Consider the following 26,283-nt stretch of genomic DNA (forward strand, 5'->3'; position numbering starts at 1 on the left):
TTCATCTTCAATGCCCTTGCTGATGGAAGGAGGTTTGCACTCAAAATCTCACGATACATGGCCCCATTCATTCTGTCCTGTACATGGATCAGTCGTCCTGGTCCCTTTGCGGAGAAACAGCCCCAAAGCATGATGTTGTTACCCCCATGCTTCACAGTAGGTATGGTGTTCTTTGGATGCAACTCAGCATTCTCTCTCCTCCAAACACGACGAGTTGTGTTTCTACCAAACAGTTCTATTTTGGTTTCATCTGACCATATGACATTCTCCCAATCCTCTTCTGGATCATCCAAATGCTCTCTAGCAAATGTCAGACAGGCCCGGACATGTACTGGCTTAAGCAGGGGGACACGTCTGGCACTGTAGGATCTGAGTCCCTGGCGGCGTAGTGTGTTACTGATAGTAGCCTTTGTTACGTTGGTCCCAGCTCTCTGCAGGTCATTCACTAGGTCCCCCCGTGTGGTCCTGGGATTTTTGCTCACCGTTCTTGTGATCATTTTGACCCCACGAGGTGAGATCTTGCGTGGAGCCCCAGACCGAGGGAGTTTATCAGTGGTCTTGTATGTCTTCCATTTTCTAGTTATTGCTCCCACAGTTGATTTGTTAACACCAAGCTGCTTGCCTATTGCAGATTCAGTCTTCCCAGCCTGGTGCAGGTCTACAATTTTGTTTCTAGTGTCCTTCGACAGCTCTTTGGTCTTCCCCATAGTGGAGTTTGGAGTGTGACTCTTTGAGGTTGTGGACAGGTGTCATTTATACTGATAGCAAGTTCAAATAGTGCCATTGATACAGGTAATGAGTGCAGGACAGAGGAGTATCTTAAAGAAGAAGGTACAGGTCTGTGAGAGCCAGAAATCTTGCTTGTTTGTAGGTGACCAAATACTTCTTTTCCACCATAATTTGCAAATAAATTCTTTCCAAATCAGCCAATGTGATTGTCTGGATTTTTTTTCTCATTTTGTCTCATTTTGTCTCTCATAGTTGAGGTCTACCTATGATGCCAATTACAGGCCTCTCTCATCTTTTTAAGTGGGAGAACTTGCACAATTGGTGGCTGATTAATACTTTTTTGCCCCACTATATATATATATATATATATATATATATATATATATATATATACTGCTCAAAGTGAACCACACCATAAGAGTCCACTGCATTCAGTCCCAAGAAACTTTGAAATATATATTTTTTTTTAAACACAAAATCCACTCCTGTGTATTCTTTCTACTCTAGAAATGTATCATCAATAGTGCCTTCAGTGACTACCCCCAATCACCCCTCTGCAGTGTAAACTCACCAGATCATATTGCCTCTCATATTTCAGATATGAGCTTTAGAACAGCATCCAGACAAGTTTTGCTTCTCCTCAACAAACACCTCTCCTTCTAAACTCTGCTTTCAATGTGATTATAGGCTTATGACATGTAAGAAAACAAAATGCTTCCAATAATGTAATAAATTCCAAAACTCTATACTTTATTCCATATAAAATGAAGCTCACCAAACAAATTCTTGAAACTCTGCATATCACATTTGGCATAATTCACATGACTGCTGTATGCACAGAGAATCAGTAATCTCATTCCCTGTTTATGACCTTTCACATCCCGACATGTTTCATCTTTACTTTCGACTTGGAACTTTTGACTTTTTTTTTTTTCACTTCTTTTTTTTTTTTTTGTGACTGTACTTGTTAGGTCTGGCATGTTTGCCATGTGTTGTTTATTCCTATTGTTCAACCATCTTGGACTCTTTGGGGGGTGTTCTTATTGTAATACACTGGGGTTGATTTACTAAAACTGGAGAGTGCAAAATCTGGTACAGCTCTGCATAGAAACCCATCAGCTTTCAGTTTTTTTTTGTCAAATTTTAGTTGAACAAACCGAAGTTAGAAGCTGATTGGCTACCATGCACAGCTGTACCAGATTTTGCACTCTCCAGTTTTAGTAAATCAACCCCTATGTATACTAATAAAAGTTAACAAAAAGGGATCTTTTTTTTTTTAATCGGTTTATTGAAGTTTCATATACAAAAAAAATATCTTAAAGCAAAACAAAAAGTAAGGAGGACAAGTTGTTACCCACGTAGGAGTGCAATAAAGTCAACTGAACAGGAATAAGAGACAGCAGCACAGATAACACATGGAGAAATATGGTGTTGCTCAAGCCTGGAAACATTTGAGGATTCACACAGATAATTTGAGTGAAAGCATATGGTGTGCTAAAGGATGACCCTATGGGTGGTAGGCGGCTGAAAGAGGTACTGAATGGAACATTCAAGATTACCAAACACTACTAGGTAGTAGTAGGTTTTGGCAGCCACTTAGACCGTACCCTATCATATGCCTCTGTTGGCATATGTGTTTTTGTATAACAGACCGTTATTATTTATCAACTGCTTCCAAAAGGGATTTGGTAGGGGGGCCTGTTTTTGCCAGTGCAATGTTATGGCCTTTCTGGCATAGAAAAGGAGGCTAACCAGTGTTCTCTCCGCCACTGTAGGAATGAGGTTTTCCACTAGTTCTAGTAGGGGACTTGATGTTACAGAATTAATGATTGTCATCACCTCCGTCCAGTACTCATCAACAGCAGGGCAAGCCCAAAAAATATGGGAGAAATCTCCCAGGGATTGGCCACATCTCTGGGAAATCCCAGACATCTTCCCAATCATCATCTAAATGTGGAATGTCCCATTGCGGCCTTGCTCTGAGGGTCTCTAAAGCAGGCAATAATACCAATATCAGATGGGCATATATGTGAGAGGTGAGCTTTTCAGTACAGTCTATCCTAAGTACCTGTTTGAGGTCGATTGTACCAGTTGGAAAAAGGTGTGTGGAAACTGGCTCTTTAAGGCATGAGAGAGCTGCATATAACGGAAGAAATATGCGGTTGGGACATTAAATTCCGAGGACAAATGACTGAAGCGCCTCAGGGTAAAACTAGCTACCACCTGGGAAATTTACTTGATAATATACTCCTGGGTCAGGCAGCATATACAAATGAACAAATGAGGTAAAGGGGTTCAGCCGGAGTGGAGCGATGGGTGACTTTGCATGCCTGGGGTGTTTTTCTGTGCTAAGCCTGCTCTTCCAACTCTAATAGTGGTAGACATGGCAGGGGTCAAAGAGTAAGGGAACCTCAGCGCTCTGAACAAGAGGAGCTGCAAGGCCTCAAAGGAGTTAATCACTTTTGCTGCTAGCATAGTTTTGGAGTTAGTGTTGTCTGGGACAAAAACGTATTTGTAAGTAGGTTAATTATGCATATGAAATACTGAACTGTTAAGTTCATGAGTAATCCGTAAAAGAATCTACATCGCTTTACCTTGTGTTGAATAAAGACTTTTTCCCAGCATGTTCCTGAAACTGTTGTATAGGCCTCATGTTAAATGGTATTGGTGTTCAGGTAATGCCCAACCTCTTAGAGAGTCTCTAAATAATATTTTTTTTCTATTCCCTTTAAATAGAACTGTTTCTAACAGAGGAAGACCAAAAGAAGCTTCATGATTTTGAAGAGCAGTGTGTTGAGATTTATTTCAATGACAAAGATGATAAATTTCATTTGGGAAGTGAGGAGAGGATACGTGTTACTTCGGAAAGGTAACACATATTACACAAGAAAAATTTGCACCTCCTATAGACTTGTGACATCATTATTGTTTTTTTTTTTTAATTCTCTGGTATTTGCCATTATTGCTTATTGCAAAAAGGATAATGAAGATATCTTAATCGTACAGTGCAGGAAACAGGCAAAGTATTCATACACCATGGGTTATAGGTTTGTCTTCAGGTGACTGGACACTGGCAATCTTTGAAGGACATGGCCACTGAGCACCTTTCCTAAAACCCTACCGCATTCTGTGAATCCTCAGTTTTGTTATAGTGCCCTAAGTTGGTTGACCTCTTCTCTTGCACAGAGAAAATTAACTTTTTTTTGTCCTACTTATTTTATCTTAAGATTCTTAGATAAATGCCAAACTGTTTTCTAATGCCTCAAATGGAAGCAGTGCATCCAGATCGATGTAACCTTTGGAGCTGGGCCCCACGCAGTGGGGATGGCTTGAACAGTTGCTCCGGGCACTGGATCATTCATGGGCAATCACTTTGGCGCTTAGTGCAACACATGTAGTGAGCCACAGGGTGCTATATGGGTCTAGGGAAATGGTCCATTACTAATGTACCCATTCCCAGAACATCCCTTCAGGGGTATGCCAACCGAGACAGGCAAAGACTGGACTTTATATACAGTTCAGCTTTGTGGACTGGTAAGACAGGCTTACCCTGTATGCTTCTGTCCATTACTGTAAAAGGCTGGGGCTATATTTGAATTGTATTCACTACCGAGGAAACTTCAAATTTGGAGCTAACGTTTACCTGCTCAGAGCTTCCTATCAGGTGGATGAAGAGTTGTTATATCACACCACAGTTCGCGTATTTTACTGCCACATCCACCTAGAGCCTGTATATAGTACTCAGATGCTGTAGGCTGCCATTTTTTCACAAGGGTTTGCTGCAGGACGGTCTACACCCAAACTGGTGCATTTTTCTTCTGGACATGCTTGTCCTATATTCTGCACAACTACTTAGTGAATACCTTCACATGTAGCTGTGGCAGGGAGTGAAAAGGAGCCACTGCTAAACCACAGGCAAACATTTTCTGTACTGAAGGCCCACACAACACTCTATCTCAGAAGGTTGATGCATCCCTTGAACTGGAGCAGGAACTGACTCTAACATCAGTCTCTGCATCCAATTCTAGCTTTATTTCGGGGATGCAACAAGTGTACTGCCTGACAAAAGCATCAATTTCAGAGTTCCTCAAACAAATAATGGCTTTAATTTAGCCATGTTCGTCCAGGGCTACAAAAACCCACACCTCTTCACCTGAGTTGGATCCCAATATACATTCTCTAAACAAGGCATTATTGGAGGAAGCTGCCACATTATTGATGCAAGTTCACTGCTGCCGCCCGCAAAAGTCTTGGCATTTTACAGCTTGATTCTACTTTGTCTCAAAATGCCCCTTTTGGTACAGAAAGACGTGTAAAACCCTTAAATACATTCCATGAACAGATATAACGTTCAATCTATGATGACTGGATCACTCCAGAAAAGATTTTCACTCCTCCCAAAATCTTTGGAAGACTCTCTCCAGTGGATAGAAAGTTCACAGAACAGTGACCTATTCCTGTAGTCGATTCTACTGTCTTAGTCTTAACCTCCCTGGTGGTCTGATTTTGTCTATTTTTGAATGTCAAAGCGGTACTTTGTTTTGCATGGAAATTTGTTGTTTTATATTGTAGGCCTGTAATTTTTAGGAATAACTCACTTAATCTGTCCAAACAAGAGTCTAGTAAACATCCCGGGTATGATAAAGTTTGACACACAAAATCATAAATTATAATATAATACATAATTAGAAAATGTGATAATACATTTAATTCAATAATGTAATCAAACCAAAAACACTGGATTGAAAATAGAGCACCAAGTTCGCACATCACTGAGCTCAGTCGCAGAATCGTTGCTGTCATCACTTTCAGTGTCTGATGACGAATTTCCCCACGAATCACTATCGCTCAATTCTGCAAGTGATTTAATTCACTATCGCCGTTTTCTAGCTGGTCTAAAAATATTTTTGACCTAAAGGGATGCTTTTTGGATGTCATGGACGTTTTCATGTTTCCAGGCAGAAAGAATGGTAAAAGTGCAGGCAGGGCACTGGACAAAGCACTAGGGACAAAACTGAGGTGAAATGGTTTGATACAGTAATGTAATCCTAACAGATTACAATGTAGTGTGTGAGTGTCATGTTTTGTTTACTTTTTCTAATCTCCCGCCGGTTCCGCCCCCCCTCTGTTGCGGCACTTGCATTGAAGGGGGGACTGGTGCCGGCATTGGCCGGAGGACACAGTGGAAGGACATTGGGTGATCGCAGGGACAAGATAAGTTAAACTACAGTGTAATCCCAAGTGTGGCTCGGGGTTACCATTTTTGGTACTGAAAATGAACCCCAAGCCACACTCAGGATTACCACCAGGGAGGTTAAACAAACATTCCACTGTACCTGAAGATGATTCTTCTTTCAAAGATTCTGCAGACAGAAAATTTGAGATTCTTTTAAAGGCTATCTTTACTTTGGCAGGCTCAGCCCTGCAACCAGCTCTTGCTGCAATTTCAGTGTTTCAAACTACAGCTAACCAGACTAGAACAGATCCTGTTTTCCAGGGTCATGCTTTAATAGAGTAACTACAGCATTTATCTTCTGTTTCTTTCTTGTGTGGATGCTCTAGAACATGTCATGAGATACATTTATAAAATGGCTGTAATCTCCTTTCACATGCGCAGAATTTTGTGGCTAAGAGCCTGGACCACCAAAGCCTCCTGTAAAAGATTCCTCACACACAGGCTTTTTTAAGGAAGACCTCTGTTTGAGGTTGCACTTAACCGATTTATAAAAAATGGCACAGAAGGGATGGTTTTATTTCCACAGTGGAACCTTGAGCTCACGTAGAGCTCCATACAGGCTTAAAATCCAAACCCAAGTTCTTCCCATACTATCAATGCAAGACATGGTCTACAAAGCCCTCTTCCCAATAAATGGGCACCTACACTCTTAGGAGTGGGGGGATGTCTGTTTCAATTTGCCTCTCTCTGGGTCACAGATCTGAGGGTCACTCAGGTCTGGGGTTCAATAATTGGTTTTGAAAGAAGTACAAAATAGATGGAAACCTGACCCCCTCATCTATTTCTTCTCTCAAATCAACTGATTGGTCAAGGACAGTAATATTTGCAAAATGCCCTGAACCATCTCTTGTCTCAGGAAGTAGTTGTGTCAGTACCCCCTCAAGACAGGTTGAAAGGATTTTATTTAAATCTGTCCATGGTATGAAAGTCCAATGGATGGGGGTATTCGTCCTATTGTGGACTGAAAATCCCTCAGCAAATACCTTTAAAACTCGCATGGAATCTGTAGGTCAGTAATTGCCTCTGAGATAAGGGAAATGTCTGGCATTCATAGACATCCAAGATTCCCATCTGCATATTCCAATTTATCCACCAAGTTCTGGTTAAGACTGATTGTGGGAAGGCCAGATTGTGAGGCACAGAGTAATCTTTGGGACTGAAGTGCCTGTGTTCACAGCAGACAAAGAAGGATTTCCAGATACAATAGTAGATCTTCCTGGAAGGGGCTTTTCTTGCTTTCAGCCATGCTGTTGAAGTCAGAGACTAGAAAGCAGGATGAAAGAGGGCCCTAAGAAGATCTGGACTGTTCAGCAAAGGCCAGATGTAATCTGCTAAAAATCTAAGTGTGTGTATCAACTTCTTCTGGGCCAGTTTGAATTTATGAATTGCATTGCCTGTGTCCTGTACTGTACTCCATGATTTGGAATTTACAAGTCAAAATTCCTCTTTTTACAACTGCAAAATTGTTTTAGTAATGAAGATGATGAGATTCATATCTGTTATCTAATCAGGTTATACCAAATCAAGCTCTGCCTTTGTTGGTAAACAGGCAATATTTCTAATGTCTGTTAGTGCCACATCATCTCGATCTCACGAACAGGCACGTCACTTTCCCCTAAAGAATTGCCCTGCCTTTAAACCAGCAGCTAGTAAAAATTTTTTAGTGTCATTTCATTGTTTTAGTCCTACAAAATGTTATTGTTCAGTGTCCAACTGAAATGCATTTGCAGTATGTGGCGTGTGCTAGATTTCAGTAATGGTATTTACATTTAGCCGTGAGTGTTCTATTAGCTCAACTATTTATCAGGCCGATAATTAACATTAGCAAAACTTTTTGAAACCTCTGTGGGTTCTTACAATTAAAGGATATGTTCACCTTTTGGAACATGTTACATGTTCCACCCATATTTAGGGTGGAACATGTAACATGTTCCACCCATATTTAGGGTGGAACATGTAACATGTTCCAGCTCCTGCTTCCTCTCCTCTGATCCACCCCATCAAGTGTGGCAGCAAGCAAAGGATCCTCTCCCCACACCTGCTGTCACAATTCAAAAACAGCACAGCCGTGCGGGGCTCTGCCCACATGACTGCGTCATTCATTCAGTGTTTCCTGTGCATGAATGGAGCTACATGTACCATCTGCAACTGGGGCAGAGTGCTGATGAGTGACTTAGTAGTTCTTCACAAGCCCTGTAGCTTTCAAACAGGCTTATGGAGGTACGGGCTGAATGCTGCAGGGCTTTGCATCCTGATCCACAGATCACTGGTGCAATGATTTCCAGGCTGTTGCAAGACAAACAATTAAATGCACAATTTTTTTTCTGCAAAAATATGTTGATTTATAATTTTTTCGGAACTTAACCTTTAAATATAGCTGTATGAACAAAGTATTGAAAGAAACACACCATTAAAGCCATGATGTAACATATGACTTTTTGTATTGTAACACAGTTTTTATTTTGTAGGGTGGAACAGATGTGTATACAGATTAAAGAGGTTGGAGATCGAGTAAACTACATAAAGCGTTCTTTGCACTCTTTGGATTCACAGATTGGACACTTACAAGACCTTTCTGCTCTTACCGTGGACACCTTGAAAACTCTAACTGCACAGAAAGCATCAGAAGCTAGCAAGGTCCATAATGAAATCACACGTGAGCTAAGCATTTCCAAGCACTTGGGACAAACTTTGGTGGATGATGGGCCACTCCGTACCTCTATGAGGAAGAAACAGAGTGTTGGCAATTTTTTCGGCTCTTCATTTCCACAGGGTAGCCCTGAGGCAAACAGTAATTTACTGTTCAATATATCTTTGAGGGATGAAAGAAGTGTTTTGGGCAGAAAATTACCTGAAGACCCTTTCTTTCCACCTTGTAGAGAAAAACGTAATATTCCAATGGCTGGTCCATCTGGAGGTGCCTTAGTTTCCGCTGTGGATTGTCCTGTAGAACTGCCAAGCACACAGGGAGCCCAGTCACTCATTGATAATCAGAACCCTGTCAACTTCACCAGTAGTGTGCCAAGCTGTGTTTCACCCTCTGCTACATTTTTTGTAAGCACACCAACCCAGCCGAGTTCGAAAAATCAAGCGGATGTGGCATCAAAGTTGGAAATGCCTCTTCAGGAGAAATCTTCTAAAGAAACTGAAAATACAGTTGAATTTGGAGCTTTCGTAGGTGAGTGTCTTTTAGGTTCAACCTGAACTCCAGGCAGATATAAAGAAAACCAAATATACAGTATTTAATGAATCAATAATAATATACGTATCTCAAAATTTCACTTAATCCCCTGCACAGAGGCACGTGCACTGGGAAAGTGTCGGCAGCCCTTTGAGCCAGGCAAAGCTAAACGTTTTCACAACTGTGCTGTAAATAGCTGTTTACACAAAAGTTGACCTCATCATTGTGCTGCTACTGCTTTATTGTCCACTTATAGGCTGCTAAGGTTGGTGACCAAACTGCTTTCTTTCTTTATAATAAAATAAAGCTAGCTCGCCAACCTGACTGTGCTATCTGACAGGGGTTCCTGTAATGAAGTTTGACTGAACACAATTACAAAAAACATAATTACATATACTTTGTCAGGTGAAACTCTTTATGTATGTTTAAAGTGTTACTAAACTCACAACAGTAAAATTAGTCTGTATATGCAGTAAAGCATGCTTTTTATACTCATTGTGGAATCTAATGGGTTAATCCTCTACATCGGGGTCCTCAAACTACGGCCCGCGGGCCACATACGGCCCACCGAGCACATTCATCTGGCCCGCCGGCAGGGGACACTAAGTACAGGGGCGGGCAGGGGGCTGCTGTCTCTTACCTGGCTCCAGTCCCACGACGATCCAGTCCAGGATGCGCAGCTCCTTCACTCCGGCCGCTCCCTCACTCAGTGTCTGTGCTGCCGCTCGGCTCCGCCTCCTCACCGGTGATTGGGCGCGAGTACTGTAGCTCAGGAAAGGCACACAGGAGGCCAATCACTGGCGAGGAGGCGGAGCCGAGCGGCCCCGCGAAAATCAAGGGAGGGAGAGGCCGAAGTGAAGGAAGGAGGACAGCTGACCGCCTGGTAAGTGTGCCGTGCAGGTGGTACGGCTGCAACCAGGTATGCTGGCTGCAGCAGCACCATGCTGAAACGGGTCGGCTAGTTAAGTGTCATTGCTGTCAGTGGGAGGAATAGTGCCCCATCATTGGTGTCACTGATAATAATGATGGGGCATTATTCCTCCCACTGACACCAATGATGGGGCACTATTCCCCCCACTGACACCAACGATGGGGCACTATTCCTCCCCCCCACTGACCCCAGTGATGGGGCACTATTCCTCCCACTGACACCAGTGATGGGGCACTATTCCTCCCACTGACAACAGTGATGGGGCACTATTCCTCCCACTGACACCAGTGATGGGGCACTATTCCTCCCCCCACTGACACCAATGATGGGGCACTATTCCTCCCCCCACTGACATCAATGATGGGGCACTATTCCACCCCCCCCCCCTTCACTGGCACCAATGACGTACTATTCCTCCCACTGACACCAATGATGGGACACTATTCCTCCCACTGACACCAATGATGGGACACTATTCCTCCCACTGACACCAATGATGGGACACTATTCCTCCCACTGACACCAATGATGGGGCACGATTCCTCCCACTGACACCAATGATGGAGCACTATTCCTCCTACTGACACCAATGATGAGGCACTATTCCTCCCACTGACACCAATGATGGGACACTATTCCTCCCACTGACCCCAATGATGGGACACTATTTCGCTCCATAAGACACTTGGGGGGAAATGTCTGTGCGTCTTATAGAGCAGCCGGCCCAGTATTCCCACCGCCGTTGTATGTCCGTAGTCTCTGAACAAATGCGGACACAGTACAGGAGATGACCATAGTTTTTTTTTTTTAAAACTATAGTCCGGCCCTCCAACGGTCTAAGGGACAGTGAACTGGCCCCCTGTTTAAAAAGTTTGAGGACCCCTGCTTTACATTGTGTAAAAAGGCTGTTTGATCCCGACTTCTCTGATCATCCCCTTCTTCCAGTGTATCCCTCTTATCTCCTAATAAGACATATCATGTGGAGTCACTCTGCACATGCTCAGTTTGGTGTGTATTGTTAGAGAGGTTTTTTTTTTTTTCTTGAGAGAGTGCATATGATAAGCACTGTCCAGACAGAGGTCAGGGGTTCTGCATCTTCCTAGAGCAAAATGAATAAACCTCCTACAAGGTCTGCTGTACACTGATAGAAGTCAGAAGACTGCTGAATACTGCTGACAAGAAAAGGTATTTAGCAGCTTATATTTACTAGAATATATTGTGGGAGACCAGATATACTGAATTCAGGGTCATGGGTTTAGTAACACTTTAAAGCTCTGTTTTAGCAGTTTTAAGTCCTGTTCTTCTGTGTTTCTTCTATTTAAGTTTTGTGTATGAGTTGCTTTGAACAGTATCTCTACCATTCCATCACAGCCTTTTTATCTTGACTGTACAGTACAGGACATAGTAGTGGATTCTTAGACCATGGGTTATATGCTGCTAACTTCAAGTGGTTGGACACTGGCAAAAACTTTGCTGGGAACTGCCTTCCAGTGTATCCATATAACCCTCACTCTGAGAGGCTCCAGTTTTTGTCTGTGTCCGTAGGTGACCGACTCCTTCTGTGGAGATGATTTTTATTTTTCACCAGTTTTCCTTCTTTCTTTGACTTCTATCGAGATCTGACTGCTTATTGCCTTATGACTCATGAGCAGTTTCTAGATCAGTTAGGATACTTTCTTTCACATTGATCTGTAGCAAAACACGTATGCGTTTTTGCCAGGTATTTACCTCATTTACAGGGCATTTTTTTCAGGACCAAAAACTCAATGTGGGTACATTTTTTTTATGCATTTTTTTTCCGCTTTCTCCATTAATTTCAACGGGGAGGTGTGTTTTTGGTGCTTTTCTTTACTGCACTAAACCTGCCCCAAAAATTAAAATTTTTACTTGATGTATATCTAGGGAATCATAATGGGATCAACCAGGTATTCTATAATGCAGTGTACATGCATAATTTTTATTTTATCATAAAAGGTACAATACCTGTTTTTAACCATTTGCCGCCCAGCCAATGGCCGTTTGGCAGCGGCAAAAGTGCTTCTGCATGCCGGGTGCACGCCATTTGGCGTGCTCCCGCACGTGCAACTGCAGAGCGGCGCAGCAGCGCGATCTGTCACCGGCCGTGTACCTCGGACACGGCCGATGACAGATCCGAGTATCGGCTCCCGTTGCTGGTACCATGTGACCTGCTGTGACCAATCACAGCAGGTCACATAACAGTTGTATACAATGGATGGCTTCATTCATGCCATCCATTGTATACTAGTGCCTAGCTGTGAATGGTCACAGCAGGTCACATGCACATGTCATGTGATTAGCTGTGACCAAATCACAGCTAAGCACAAAAAAAAAAAAAACTGAATGAATCGATTTCATTCTGGTAAATGCTTGCTTATAGCAAAGTAATTCTTTGCTATAAGCAAATTGTGTAAATAACAAAAAAAAAAAAAAAAAAATACTGATCACTTCCCCAAAGTAGTACAATGTTACTATGGTAACATTGTACTACTTTGGTCATAGTAAAATATGGAAAAAAATCTTTAAAAAAATGAATAAAAAATTTATATATATATATTATTTTTATACTGTCACCAGTCAGTGTCCCTGTTCACCGCCATGCCAGTTATATGATGAAGCTGTACTGCACTGGTGACAGTATGTAAAAAAAAAAATTGTGAAAATTTTTTTAATTTTTTAATTTTCCAAAAAATTATGACAAAAAAAATACAACTTCAAAAAACTCGCCATTCCTCTTATGAAGTACGTCGGACTGTCTACACTGCAAAAAGGGGTCATTTGGGGGATATCTGTACTGTTCTGACATTCTTGGACCTCAAGAAATTAGATTGGCCGTCAGTACTTCAGGATTGATCAATATTCAGATCTATACCATAGTTTGTGAACTCTATAACTTTCCTACAAACTAAAAAATACATTCTAATTTGGGTTATTTTCACCAAAGACATGTAGCAGAATACATCTCGGCCTAAATTTATGAAGAACAATTATTTATTTGTAAACTTTTATAACCGAAACAAAGAAAAACGTGTTTTTTTTTTCAAAATTTTCGGTATTTTTTTGTTAATTTAGCAAAAAATAAAAACCCCAGCGGTGATTAAATACCACCAAAAGAAAGCTCTAGTTGTGTGAAGAAAATGATAAAATTTTAGTTTGGGTACAATGTTGTATGACCGCGCAATTGTCATTCAAAGTGTGAGAGCGCTGAAACGTGAAAACTGGCCTGGGCAGGAAGGTGTAAAATTGCCCGGTATTGAAATGGTTAAAGATAATTAGCAGTAATATTTTTTTTTTACTTTAATGACACTCTAAAGGCTGGTCGCCAGAACGCCCTCTTGAAAGGAGCCTTGTGCTCTTGCAGGTAAGCTCCTCTTTGGAAATTCTCTTAAGGGAAACATTGAGGAGGCTACTGAGGAAAGGGGGTTCCTACCCCACTAAACTCAATCATGCTTCTGTATTCAATGGTCCTCCTCTACGATGTTTATACAATCGGTTCACCCCCTCAGGGATGTTTTTCCCGTCATGGAAGACCCGTCAACACTAAATCCAGCAGACCTGCTCAAAAACCTTCACATTAAAAGTTGCCCCCACCCCTTGACAAATTGAGAAAATGATGTCTACTAACAACTGCTCCACATTAGACAAAGAATCCTGCCCTTTTATTTCACTGCGTCCTTCATTGAGAATTCCAAAGACTTCAAAATCCTGCAAATGGAGACTTATCAGAATGCATGTTCCATCATTTTCCTAAAAACATCTATTCTAATTACTGAAGTAGACCGACTCCTGGCTGACCTCCTGTAGACTTGTCACTAAGTCTACTGCAGTTGCATGGTTTCTGGTCTTCTTCAGACTTGCCATTATCTCTCTCTTATAAGAGATCTTCTGACTTTGATTGCACCCGCAATGTGATGGGTTTTACTATCTATCCACACTTCAATGTAGTTTTTACGATGCCGATCTAGCTACAGCTTGTAATGCTATGTCATTAATTAGACTCTTAGTCAAACCCCCTGAGCCTTCATGCCTCTGGGTGCTTTGAAGTTTTTTTTTTTCTTTTCAAGATCTGACCATTTGCCCAATACAAATTATAGTGCTTCCCTCTAGGGTTGATGCCTCACCCCACTCTCGGGCTTTTTCCCAAGACCTTTTACTGCTCGTGTTATCTGAGTATGATCCTCCTATCATTAAAAATGGTATTCCCTTTATCATGACATTTTGTCTAACAATGACCCCATGTTCATGAACATACCGCCATTAGTACCCTTTGGTTGCATCTCCTTGAGAATTCCTCTCAGGTTCTACTGGTGGACTCCTGTAGGACAGCAAGTTCCTGTCTTTTCCACTTAAGGTCACTGGAACTCTACTTCTCATTGTGTATGGAGGTTAGCTCTGTTACATTGCCCTGTTTACACAGACCTCCCTGGCCTGTAACCCTCTGGCTGTTCCCTGATATTTGATATGCCCTCTCTCCTTATATCAGGGCCAAAGATCAATAGACGATGTTTTATGAGCTGAAAAATCATTCTGCTTTCGCCTCCTCAAAAGGAATTAGTATTGGCATCAGTCAACTTCTTTGCCAGCCTAGTGCCGAAAACGTTTGCAGGCCCTTGTTCTCAGTAACTCCTGTAATTGCTTGTTTACACTCCACATGTGGTCTGTAGGTACTTGTCAGCCCATCTCACTGTACATCTTAATTATGTAACTGCTCTACAGCCTCTCCATCAGATATCTTCCAGTATCTCAGATTGTTTAATATTCGCTAGTTAGACACATTCCAACCTCTGGGTCGTATGCTCCTCTCTTCCCAGGGGCATGGAGATTCCCCCCTGCAGGTCTTTTGTAAGGTCTTGTATATCCTCTTGCTAACACCTTGGCTTTTGCGCTCCTTGTGCACTTCCTTTTGCAAGAAGTTGCTCTTCTTTGTTGTCTTTGTGATTTTATGTGCTCCTCTGGGGACTTCCTCAGGTGCTGTTGCTCCCAGGGCACTCCATTTGTTCTCAAAGTGGTTATAATGGCCTCTGTAAGAACATAACCTTCTTCTCTCCATTAACCCTTACGTCTAAAGTCATGTCCTATCTCCTCCTGTGTTCTTCCTGGGGTGCCACCTCCTTTTGTTTTACACTACATGGGGATGAAGTATTTTGTTTTACAGCTCATTAAACACAGGAAGGAAGAGTGTATCATTGCTTCCTAAGTCTAGACACCTCTCTGGGCTACATGAGGTTTTTGGGCTTCATCGCAGTGAGGGCTCTGTGCTGTATGTAAAATTAAATAAATGGCCACGGGCACATGAAAGCTGCATGAGTTATTACTGTACATGCAAGTTGACACAATTAGATTCAAGCATCGGCAGCTTCCCATGACTTTCAGTGGTGCTGCCTACTCGCAGCTAATCCCACACAGGGTGCATTCGCAAATGTGAATGTACCCTATGTAATGTTTTAAGTTTAATGTATGTTTGCCTACCTTCAGGGTATTTGTTGTAATGTGTGCTTTAAAGATAGTGGCAAAAAATGTTGTTTTCATAGATTTTAAGTAGATCTATAGGGGCAGCACAGTGGCTAAATGGTTAACACTTCTGCCTGGCAGTACTAGGGTCATTGGTTCAAATCCCAACCATGGCACCACCTGCCTGGAGTTTGCATGTTCTCCCTGTGCCTGCGTGGGTTTCCACTGGGTACTCCGGTTTCCTCCCACACTCCAAAGACATGCTGGTAGGTGAATTAGCTCCTGTCTAAATTGGCCCAAGTATGTGTATGTATGAATGTGAGTTAGGGGCCTTAGATTGTACGCCCCTTGAGGGTTAGGGACTGATGTGAATGTACAATATATATGTAAAGTGCTTCGTGAATTGACAGAGCTATATAAGTACCTGTAGTAATAATAATAATGTTACTGTGTCTGACCTGAATTTTTTTTTTTTCCAGGTCATAGGGATAGTATAATGGTTCAAAAACAACAGAAGAAATCAGAACCCCAAAGCAAAGAAGACATAAACCCAGCTGAAATGGTAAACTGCAGGCTTGTTTATTATTCAAGTATTGAAATGACCCGTAACCGATACATCCAAGGACCAGTGATCATGTATTCACAATGACAAAAGCCCACAAATGCTACAAAGACACTGGATCTGTTTTGCATGTCAGCATTTACTCATAAGGCCTAGGGTTTTATGAGTGCTGATGTTTACTGTTTTTTTCTTACTGTTTTCAATAAATGCTTTCAGGGGTCTTTTCATGACTTAAAATGAACCTGTAAATACAGTCAGGTCCATAAATATTGGGACATCGACACAATTCTAACATTTTTGGCTCTATACACCACCACAATGGATTTGAAATGAAACGAACAAGATGTGCTTTAACTGCAGACTGTCAGCTTTAATTTGAGGGTATTTACATCCAAATCAGGTGAACGGTGTAGGAATTACAACAGTTTGCATATATGCTTTCCACTTGTTAAGGGACCAAAAGTAATGGGACAGAATAATAATCATAAATCAAACTTTCACTTTTTAATACTTGGTTGCAAAACCTTTGCAGTCAATTACAGCCTGAAGTCTGGAACGCATAGACATCACCAGACGCTGGGTTTCATCTCTGGTGATGCTCTGCCAGGCCTCTACTGCAACTGTCTTCAGTTCCTGCTTGTTCTTGGGGCATTTTCCCTTCAGTTTTGTCTTCAGCAAGTGAAATGCATGCTCAATCGGATTCAGGTCAGGTGATTGACTTGGCCATTGCATAACATTCCACTTCTTTCCCTTAAAAAACTCTTTGATGGCTTTTGCAGTATGCTTTGGGTCATTGTCCATCTGCACTGTGAAGCAGCGTCCAATGAGTTGTGAAGCATTTGGCTGAATATGAGCAGATAATATTGCCCGAAACACTTCGGAATTCATCCTGCTGCTTTTGTCAGCAGTCACATCATCAATAAATACAAGAGAACCAGTTCCATTGGCAGCCATACATGCCCACGCCATGACACTACCACCACCATGCTTCACTGATGAGGTGGTATGCTTAGGATCATGAGCAGTTCCTTTCCTTCTCCATTCTCTTCCCTTCCCATCACTCTGGTACAAGTTGATCTTGGTCTCATCTGTCCATAGGATGTTGTTCCAGAACTGTGAAGGCTTTTTTATGTTGTTTGGCAAACTCTAATCTGGCCTTCCTGTTTTTGAGGCTCACCAATGGTTTACATCTTGTGGTGAACCCTCTGTATTCACTCTGGTGAAGTCTTCTCTTGATTGCTGACTTTGACACACATACACCTACCTCCTGGAGAGTGTTCTTGATCTGGCCAACTGTTGTGAAGGGTGTTTTCTTCACCAGGGAAAGAATTCTTCGGTCATCCACCACAGTTGTTTTCCGTGGTCTTCCAGCTCACCGGTGCGTTCCTTCTTTTTAAGAATGTTCCAAACAGTTTTTTTGGCCACGTATAATGTTTTTGCTATATCTCTGATGGGTTTGTTTTGTTTTTTCAGCCTAATGTTGGCTTGCTTCACTGATAGTGACAGCTCTTTGGATCTCATCTTGAGAGTTGACAGCAACAGATTCCAAATGCAAATGGCACACTTGAAATGAACTCTGGACCTTTTATCTGCTCATTGTAATTGGGATAATGAGGGAATAACACACGCCTGGCCATGGACCAGCTGAAAAGCCAATTGTCCCATTACTTTTGGTCCCTTAACAAGTGGGAGGCACATATGAAAACTGTTGTAATTCCTACACCGTTCACCTGATTTGGATGTAAATACCCTCAAATTAAAGCTGACAGTCTGCAGTTAAAGCACATCTTGTTCGTTTCATTTCAAATCTATTGTGGTGGTGTATAGAGCCAAAAATGTTAGAATTGTGTCGATGTCCCAATATTTATGGATCTGACTGTAAATCACAGTTGTAGCGCCAAACGTTGACTTAATTCACCCAGATTGCAGCATCAGGAATCAGGCTTCTTAAGATTCTTTCATATAACTCCAACCCCAATGAAAAATATTACCACTCACCAGATGTGTTGACCCCAGATAAAACAATCAAATGCACTTATTATAGTAATAATGCACTCATGAGGATCCCCATCACCAGGTGATATAGATGCACACTTACCAGATCTTAAGACTCCATTATCATGAAGGCCAAAAAGCGCTTTCAAATCCTCAGCAAAATTACAGGAACCCTCTAGGTAAAGTTGACTGAGCCTTATAGATACTGTTTAGAAATTTGTCTCATGGTAGTGCGACAAATAGCAGATTGTACCCCAGATTTGTGTACGTCAGTGGTTCTCAACCTTCCTAATGCCATGACCCTTTAATACAGTTCCTCATGTTGTGGTGACCCCCAACCATAAAATTATTTACCCAGTAATTATAATTCATGAGTGTCGTTTTACCTCCAATACTGCTGCTTTCAACACAGTAGCTGCTTTCTACACAGTAGCTGTTCTTTACACATCGGAAATATGTGTTTTCTGATGGTCTTAGGGGACCCCTGTGAAAGGGTCGTTCGACCCCCAAAGGGGTCGCGACCCACAGGTTGAGAACCACTGGTGTACGTGTTGGTAAGGTGTATATTAATCTTGCAACTTCTCTCCTGTGAAGTAGTGCCATTCTACACACAGATAAGCTATTTGGAGAAGTTGGGGGAATAATGGAAGTGTTTCAGATATTCAGTTCCAGAGGAACATAAAGCCAAAATTGTCATTAAGTTGTGACATAATCAACAATTTTCCTCTAACATGACACAAATTGCCTTGATTTAATCCCCCCCAGTATGGTTTGCTAGAATTTTTTTCCTTTATTTTGTAGATGGACCCATATCATCCTTCTAGCCTGAAACAAGTACGATCCTGTGCTGGATTCATGGAATTCCATAAGATCTCTCAGTCCTTGCGCTTAGAGCAGTGTAAGTCTTGAGGAGATGGTTTGAGTGATAATAAATGATAACTTAGTCACATGCATTTCCTTCTTATGTGAAGGGTCCCTTAGGAAAGTGGTGACATTACTTGAGTTTATATGAATGAAATATCTGCTACTAAAAATATCTTTAGGCAGATAACCATGACCACATTCTTTGGAGCAAACAAAAATTTTAATTCACTGGACTAGCTACTCCTCAGAGGAGTTATGGAAATATCAAAATGCATTGATGGGTGAATTTCTGTCTGGAGGAGCAGGCATTCCTAGGCAGATTAAGTCCATAGCAAATTATGAAAAGAATAAAAGAAGTCCCAAAGTGGGAAAAAAACAGATCTTCATCCACCCACTAAAGTGGCTCTTGATATATCATAGTGATTCACCACCGTGTGCTTTATAAAACACACTTACCAAGGAAAATTAACTATTTCAACCAAGTAGAGTCAAATACGCCTGTTTATTAATATGGTCCCCGCTTGGGATGTTGAACAACTCCTCTGGATGTGATTACACCATCATAAGAGCCTCATATTCCAACTGTTACAACTTGACCATACAATGGAAAGAGAGCATTGACGTTGACCATACAACGGAGCCACGTAGCGTAAAATCGCAGTATAAAGTTTATTAAAAAGTGCTAATTACTCACAGTATTAAAAAGGATAAGCGCTTATCTATCATTTTCCGGTCCCAAAGCTTAGACGAGCTGCTTCCTAGAATCGGGGTGTGTGATGCCGTCACTAGTGTTTGCTCTACCCTACGCGTTTCATCACATCTGATGTTGTTTGGGGCAAGGAAAGTTATATCATTTTATTGTGTAGTTGAGGATCCTGTTTTTTTTCATCACTTTGGGACTGCTATTTTTCTTTTCACAGTTTTACTATGAGAACTCACTTTATTATATAATTTGCTTTATTTGTTGAATATTATCTCAGATGGAACTGCACTTTTGATTTGTACCCATTTGAAGAGTCTGTATCGATTGTTGTGCCAGCTGCTTTATCAGTTCTCTGAGCACAATTTCTTGTTCACATTTAATTCCTTGACAGATTGCATTTGTATGTAGACTATCCTAGGCAATGTCCACATGTGGTCCTGAGCCACCAGGATTGAAAGAACTGAGGGCCAATGATTGAAAGGGATGGGCCAGGGATAGGAAGGAAAGCGCTAAATGATGCTAGACGTGAACTGTATCAGATTTGCTGCAACAATGAAATCACAGTAACCAATTTCAGAATAGTAGAGAAACCTGTACAACTGTGGTAAGGCTGGAGTTTAGTCTCTCTTGCTCATTTTGTTGGCCTTTATTAATTTAATAATAAAGCTTATGGCTGAATACACACTCATTAATGTACTAACATGATTTTTGTGTGTGTTGTATTTAGCACTTTTCATCACAGTAATAGGGAGGTAGAAGTATGACACTTTCCCAGGATCAAAGGAAACTTTGGTGGCTATCAAAGCCTCTTATATACAGGAAAGCGTGCACCTGACAATCTTGCTGTACCGATAAATGTAGCAGACATAAAAGCTGCCCAATTGCATATAAACTCTGATGTAGGCAGCCTTAAAAAATACATACAGCTAACATAATATTCTCTTTATCTGTCTCTTACTTTGTAATTTTTTTCTAGTTCACAGCAGCAGTCGAAGAGCATCGCTGACTGAGGAGGTGACCAATGTGGACTCTAAAGAGGTTTTTATAGCGGTTAGGACAATTGTTCATTTTGTTTTGTAATGCACATTTGTTCCTGATAAGCCGAATGGCTTTTAGGTGGCCTTGGTTCTGTCTATTAATTGATTTTGCTTATGCGGTTTCATTAAATAGGCCAGATCAAGGTCGATTCTTGTAATGCGATCAGTGTGGGAAAAGGTCAAGATAATAGTCTGCTCAACAGAGTGCCCTAATTCTGCTAGATCTTACTGTCAGCAGACCCAACTCTCACTGCTCTGTGTAATCCTGTGCTGCTGTCATATTTTTGTAAGCACAAGCAGTCAGATGGATGTATCCAAAAATAGTGCCGCGCAGTATAATAATAATGAACAAATCAATTATACCATGTGCTGAAATAAATACTGTATATCAAAACCAATATCAGGATCTTATAACTTATCAATAAATAAATAAATGACAGTGATTTCAGCCAGTCCCAAGTGTCCGTATTATCTTGCAACCATATATCCTTTAGATTGTAAGCTCCACGAGCAAGGCCCTCACATTCCTTCTGTACTGAAAGTATTGTAATTGTACTGTCTCCCTTATATTGTAAAGCGCTGCGCAAACTGTTGGTGCTATATAAATCCTGTATAATAATAATAATAATATAATATATTTTACAATTTAATGTTCAATAACTGTGGTATCCAGTATTAAAAATTCTGTGCTACATTAATATTTCATCAACTTCATTATCTCACCATGTATCTGCTATTCAATTTACTCTGCCTCCATGGGAACAAATCAGCTATTGGGATATAAAAGGCACTTGGCATGTACCGACCTCCTTATTCCCTGATGAAGTTACACGATTGAGTGTTGGGAAGTGTGTGGTTGGCAATTTTGTTGGAGGTTTTCTTGTTGTTTATATACATGGATACTGATGTTCACCAGAGCTAGTACACAGATTAAGTTGAGTATAACACATATTTTATAAAAATAGAGTCTATTATATGGAAAGCACTATATTTCCTAATGTGTCTTGAGTGAATTATCTCCATTCATCGTGTGAATACTGAGGATGAAGGACTGAGAACAGCAGCAAGGTGGCGAAAGGCACAAGAACTGTGGTATAAGAGACCCCACTTTAAGGGGCAAGCGCATAAGACCTGTTATTGGGTCAGAATTCAAGATGAGAGCATATGTATGATGTAAAGAGATATACACGTGGTGAAATATTGAAGTTGATGAAATATTAACGCATCCCCCTTTAAAATAATCACATTTTGTTACTTTGCAACCTGAAATGAGACCTGAAAATGTTTTATCCAGCTTTATTTACTCAGTGCAACTTATAACATCCATGTGAAAGATCTAACACCAACATGTCAGAAATAAATTAAAAAATCAGAATCACTGAGTTGGAAAAACGACCACCCCCTTGTGTCAGTATTTTGATGAACCACCTTTTGCTTTAATTACCGCCATTAGTCTGTTGGGATGTGTCTCTACTAATTATGCACATCTAAAATTTGCAATATTTGCCCATTCTTCTTTGCAGATCTGCTCAGGTTCAGTTACATTTGATGGTGACCATTTGTGGACTGCAGTCTTCAAGTCATTCCACAGATTTTCAATGGGGTTTAAGTCTGGACTCTGATTACGCCAGGCAAGGACATTCACCTTTTTCTCTTTCAACTATTGTGTGCTCATTTTTGCTGTGTGATTTGGGTCTTTGTCATGTTGGAAGGTAAACCTTCTTCCCATTGACAACTTTCTGGAAGAGGGCAGCAGATTTAGCTCAAGAATTTGACAGTATTTTGTCCCAGCCATTTTTTCTTCTATCCTGACAAGTGCTCCAGTCCCTGCTGCAGAGGAACATTCTCATAACAGGTTATTACCACCTCCATGCTTTAGTGTGTGTGAGTGTGTGTGGTGATCTTGAATAAATACAGCTGGATAGAAAAAAACCTGTGTGTCTGTCTTCGGTTCAGGCTGTAAAGCAACAAGATGTGATTATTTTATAGGGGGGTTTGATTCTTCTTTTTATTACCACTGTATGGTTGCAAGATAGTATGGACACTTGAGACTGGTGGAAATCACTGTCACTTATTTATTGATAAGTTATAATATGTTGGTTATGGTTTTGATATATTTATTTCAGGACATGGTATAATTGATTTGATCATTATTGCTATACTGCGCGGCACTATTGTTGGATACATTGCGGCATTTTGTACACTTGTGGGAACACAAGGGGTGTGAGCAGCCGTATTGACAATAGTCCATTTTTTATGGTAACACTGAAAGTTAAGGTTGAATCTATATTTACACTAAATAAAATAAAATAGGAAAATCGCCACACTTTCTATAAAAAAAAATATATATATATATAAATAGCAGCATCTCCCAACCCAAAAAAATTTGTATATATTTTTTCATTTTATGCCAAAATAATTTTAAAGGAATGCGCTAAATAAAATGTCACTATGTAATTAAGTGTCCATAATAAATCTGTGCAAGTCCAAACACCATAAAAACTCAAAATTTCATCTGTGAACTCTTAACACCGTGATTGATCCACCACCAAATGAATTAGATGGACACACCAGAGCTAAATGCTGATAAAATTATAGACCAGCACCAGCGCTTTTGCTCTGGGAGCGATGGGTAAACGATATCCAGATTGTAGATATAATATTTTGCAGTAATATTCACATATCCAGGTGATCAGTAGCAATATTCGGCAATGATGAACAACATCTCACTAACAGAAGCAATGCTCTGCAGCCAAAAATCTCAGGATGAATATCTCCATGTGCCACCGTATCTCCATAAATGTATGAGCCACACTCAGGGACAAAAGGAAAAGAAATGATGGTGCAGCACGTTTAAAACACATATACATTTATTAAAACATCCAAAGCACTCACAAATAGGGTGTCCAGACAGACACCAGCTTGATCAGCAATATACAGCACTGAGTAGTGGACGATCCGCGGATCACCTCCAACACACACGGGAAAAAACGTCCTGACGTCAACATCAAGTAGGCCATGCCCAACGCGTTTCGTCACCATGACGCCAAGGGGCGGTGCTGCCCCTTGATGACGTCGTGGTGACGAAGCGTGTTGGGTGTGGCCTACTTGATGATGTCAGGATGTTTTTTCCCCCTGTGTGTGTCGGAGGTGATCTGCGGTGAGCGGGGATCGTCCACTACTCAGTGCTGTATATTGCTGATGAAGCTGGTGACTGTCTGGACACCCTATTTGTGAGTGCTTTGGATGTTTTAATAAATGTATATGTGTTTTAAATGTGCTGCACCATCATTTCTTTTCCTTTTGTCCCTGAGTGTGGCTCATACATTTATGGAGATACGGTGGCACATGGAGAGATTCATCCTGAGATTTTTGGCTGCAGAGCATTGCTTCTGTTAGTGAGATGTTGTTCATCATTGCCGAATATTGCTACTGATCACCTGGATATGTGAATATTACTGCAAAATATTATATCTACAATCTGGATATCGTTTACCCATCGCTCCCAGAGCAAAAGTGCTGGTCTATAATCTGATCAGCATTTAGCTCTGGTGTGTCCATCTAATTCATTTGGTGGTGGATCAATCACGGTGTTATGAGTTCACAGATGAAATTTTGAGTTTTTATGGTGTTTTGGACTTGCACAGATTTATTATGGACACTTAATTAAATAGTGACATTTTATTTAGCGCATTCCTTTGAATCTATATTTAGTTTTATTTTTTATTGTGGTAAGTTTACCATTAGGCACATTTTGGCACATAATGGGGGTCATTCATTTTTAGCATTACACTCTGTCCTTAGTGGTTGTGCTGAAGGTCTTTGGGTCTTATAATCGAATGGATGTACCCATGCAGCCAAGCTCATGTGGCCTATACTAAAGACTGCAAATATGTATATATTTTGAAGTCCTCATAACATACATAATGCATATGGTGTGTTAGTAAGCAATGTGCATTCATACCAATGTGCACCAACCAGTCTTCTCCATTTGAATGATACGTTGGTAGGTTGTCCAGACTGGTTGTAAGGGCAACAGCTCCATTTTCTGTTCTCCAATTTTTATTAATCAGTATTGTGTTTTTTTACTAGTATTGTTAATTGTAGCATCTGGTTTTAGTACGTAATAGTGTTTTTTGTTCCTTTCTCAGGATTGGTTGCAAGCCCAGTCATCCACCTTGGGTAAACCCATGTAAGAAATAATACCTGTTTTACTGTATACCTATATCTCTGCTTGCATTACGCATTTATTGTAAAGGAAAACATTATATTGGCTTTTATTACAATTACATGCAATTAAAGTGAAACTTTATTCAGAAAATTAAGTCCTGCTAACTCACTTCAGGCTTCAGCAAAATGGTAACCCCCAGCAAGAAGAAACAATGCTGGAGGCAATTTAGAGCACACAATAATTTTGGTTGCATCATTATTAATGTGGAATGTATTTTCCTTGCTAAAGAACATTATTTTTGTATCAAGTTGTTATGGGTAAAGTTCAGCTTTAGTGTATAAACTTGCAAGAAGGTAAAAAAAACTTGTGATTTTCCCCACATATCTTCCCCCAATACACACCTGAGCCCCTCTCTTGATCCAGCGATGTGCACAGGAGCCTTGGTTGTCCTAGTTCTTTCTCTCCTCATTGGCTGAGACACTGTCTTCCACTGCTATCAATTATAGTTAGTAAGCCAGTGAGGGGAGAGCAGGGGCAGGGCCAAGCCACAGCTCTATATGTCTTATGGATGCAAAGAGCAGGACTTGGGAACGAGCATGCACCAGTGCCCCCTTAGCAAACGGCTTGCTATTGGGGGCACTGGTCAAGGGGAGGAGCCAGGAGCGCCGGTGGGAGACCCAAGAAGAAAAGGATCAGGGCTGCTCTGTGTAAAACCATTGCACAGAGCAGGGAAGTATGACATGTTTTTTTTTTTTTATTTAAAGCTTTAATATCACTTTGGAAAGAACCTAGAGGTACTTTCTTACTTGCTTTTAAAGTGATATTATAGCTCTTTAAAAAAAAAAAAAAAAAAAATGACAAACATACCTGCTCTGCGCAATGGTTTTACACAGAGCAGCCCTGATCCTCCTCTTCTCAGGTTCCCCGCCAGTGCTCCTGGTCCCTCCCTCCTGCTTAGTGCCCCCATAGCAAGCAGCTTGCTATGGGGACACCCAAGCAGGCTCGCTCCTGAGACGCTGCTCTGCGTGTCTATTCACACAGAGTCCGCCCCCCCCCCCCCCCACTCTCTCCTTACTGGCTGTTATTGACAGCAGTGGGAACCAATGAGGAGGGAGAGTGCACATCTCTGAATCGCGATGGGTCTCAGTTAAGTATTAGGAGGGAGCCACTACACACGGAAGGTTTTTTTTTTACCTTAATACATAGAATGCATGAAGGTAAAAAACCTTGAGCCTTTACAACCTCTTTAAATAGCAGTAGTAATAGCTTAAAGAAATGACTTTTTCTGTCTTGTCCATTGAGGGACACCCAGTCTTAAACCTTCAGGATTTACTGCTTGCTACAGAAGGACTAGAAAAAAGCCAAAAAAAAAAAGTTGTAGGCCGGCCTATCAGCATGCCACAGT

General features: G+C 41.0%; 1 protein-coding gene across 3 annotated transcripts in view; it reads left to right on the forward strand.

Moving 5' to 3' along the window:
* The window catches only part of TRPM7 (transient receptor potential cation channel subfamily M member 7), a 125,722-nt gene that overhangs the window by 62,553 nt on the left and 36,886 nt on the right, over positions 1-26,283 (forward strand). The window contains exons 24-29 of one of the 3 annotated variants that reach the window (XM_089685691.1): positions 3,466-3,598; positions 8,434-9,143; positions 16,026-16,108; positions 18,905-19,001; positions 20,647-20,720; positions 24,859-24,899. In XM_089685691.1, coding sequence (XP_089541817.1) covers positions 3,466-3,598; positions 8,434-9,143; positions 16,026-16,108; positions 18,905-19,001; positions 20,647-20,720; positions 24,859-24,899 — 1,138 coding nt within the window. The remainder of the gene's footprint in view (positions 1-3,465; positions 3,599-8,433; positions 9,144-16,025; positions 16,109-18,904; positions 19,002-20,646; positions 20,721-24,858; positions 24,900-26,283) is intronic. The other 2 variants (XM_089685689.1, XM_089685690.1) reach the window with 2 other exon arrangements.

The sequence above is a fragment of the Staurois parvus genome, unplaced genomic scaffold (genome assembly GCF_062004578.1).
Source record: "Staurois parvus isolate SC_StPar_1 unplaced genomic scaffold, SC_StPar_1.0 ptg000381l, whole genome shotgun sequence".
In the NCBI taxonomy this organism is placed as follows: Eukaryota; Metazoa; Chordata; class Amphibia; order Anura; family Ranidae; genus Staurois; species Staurois parvus.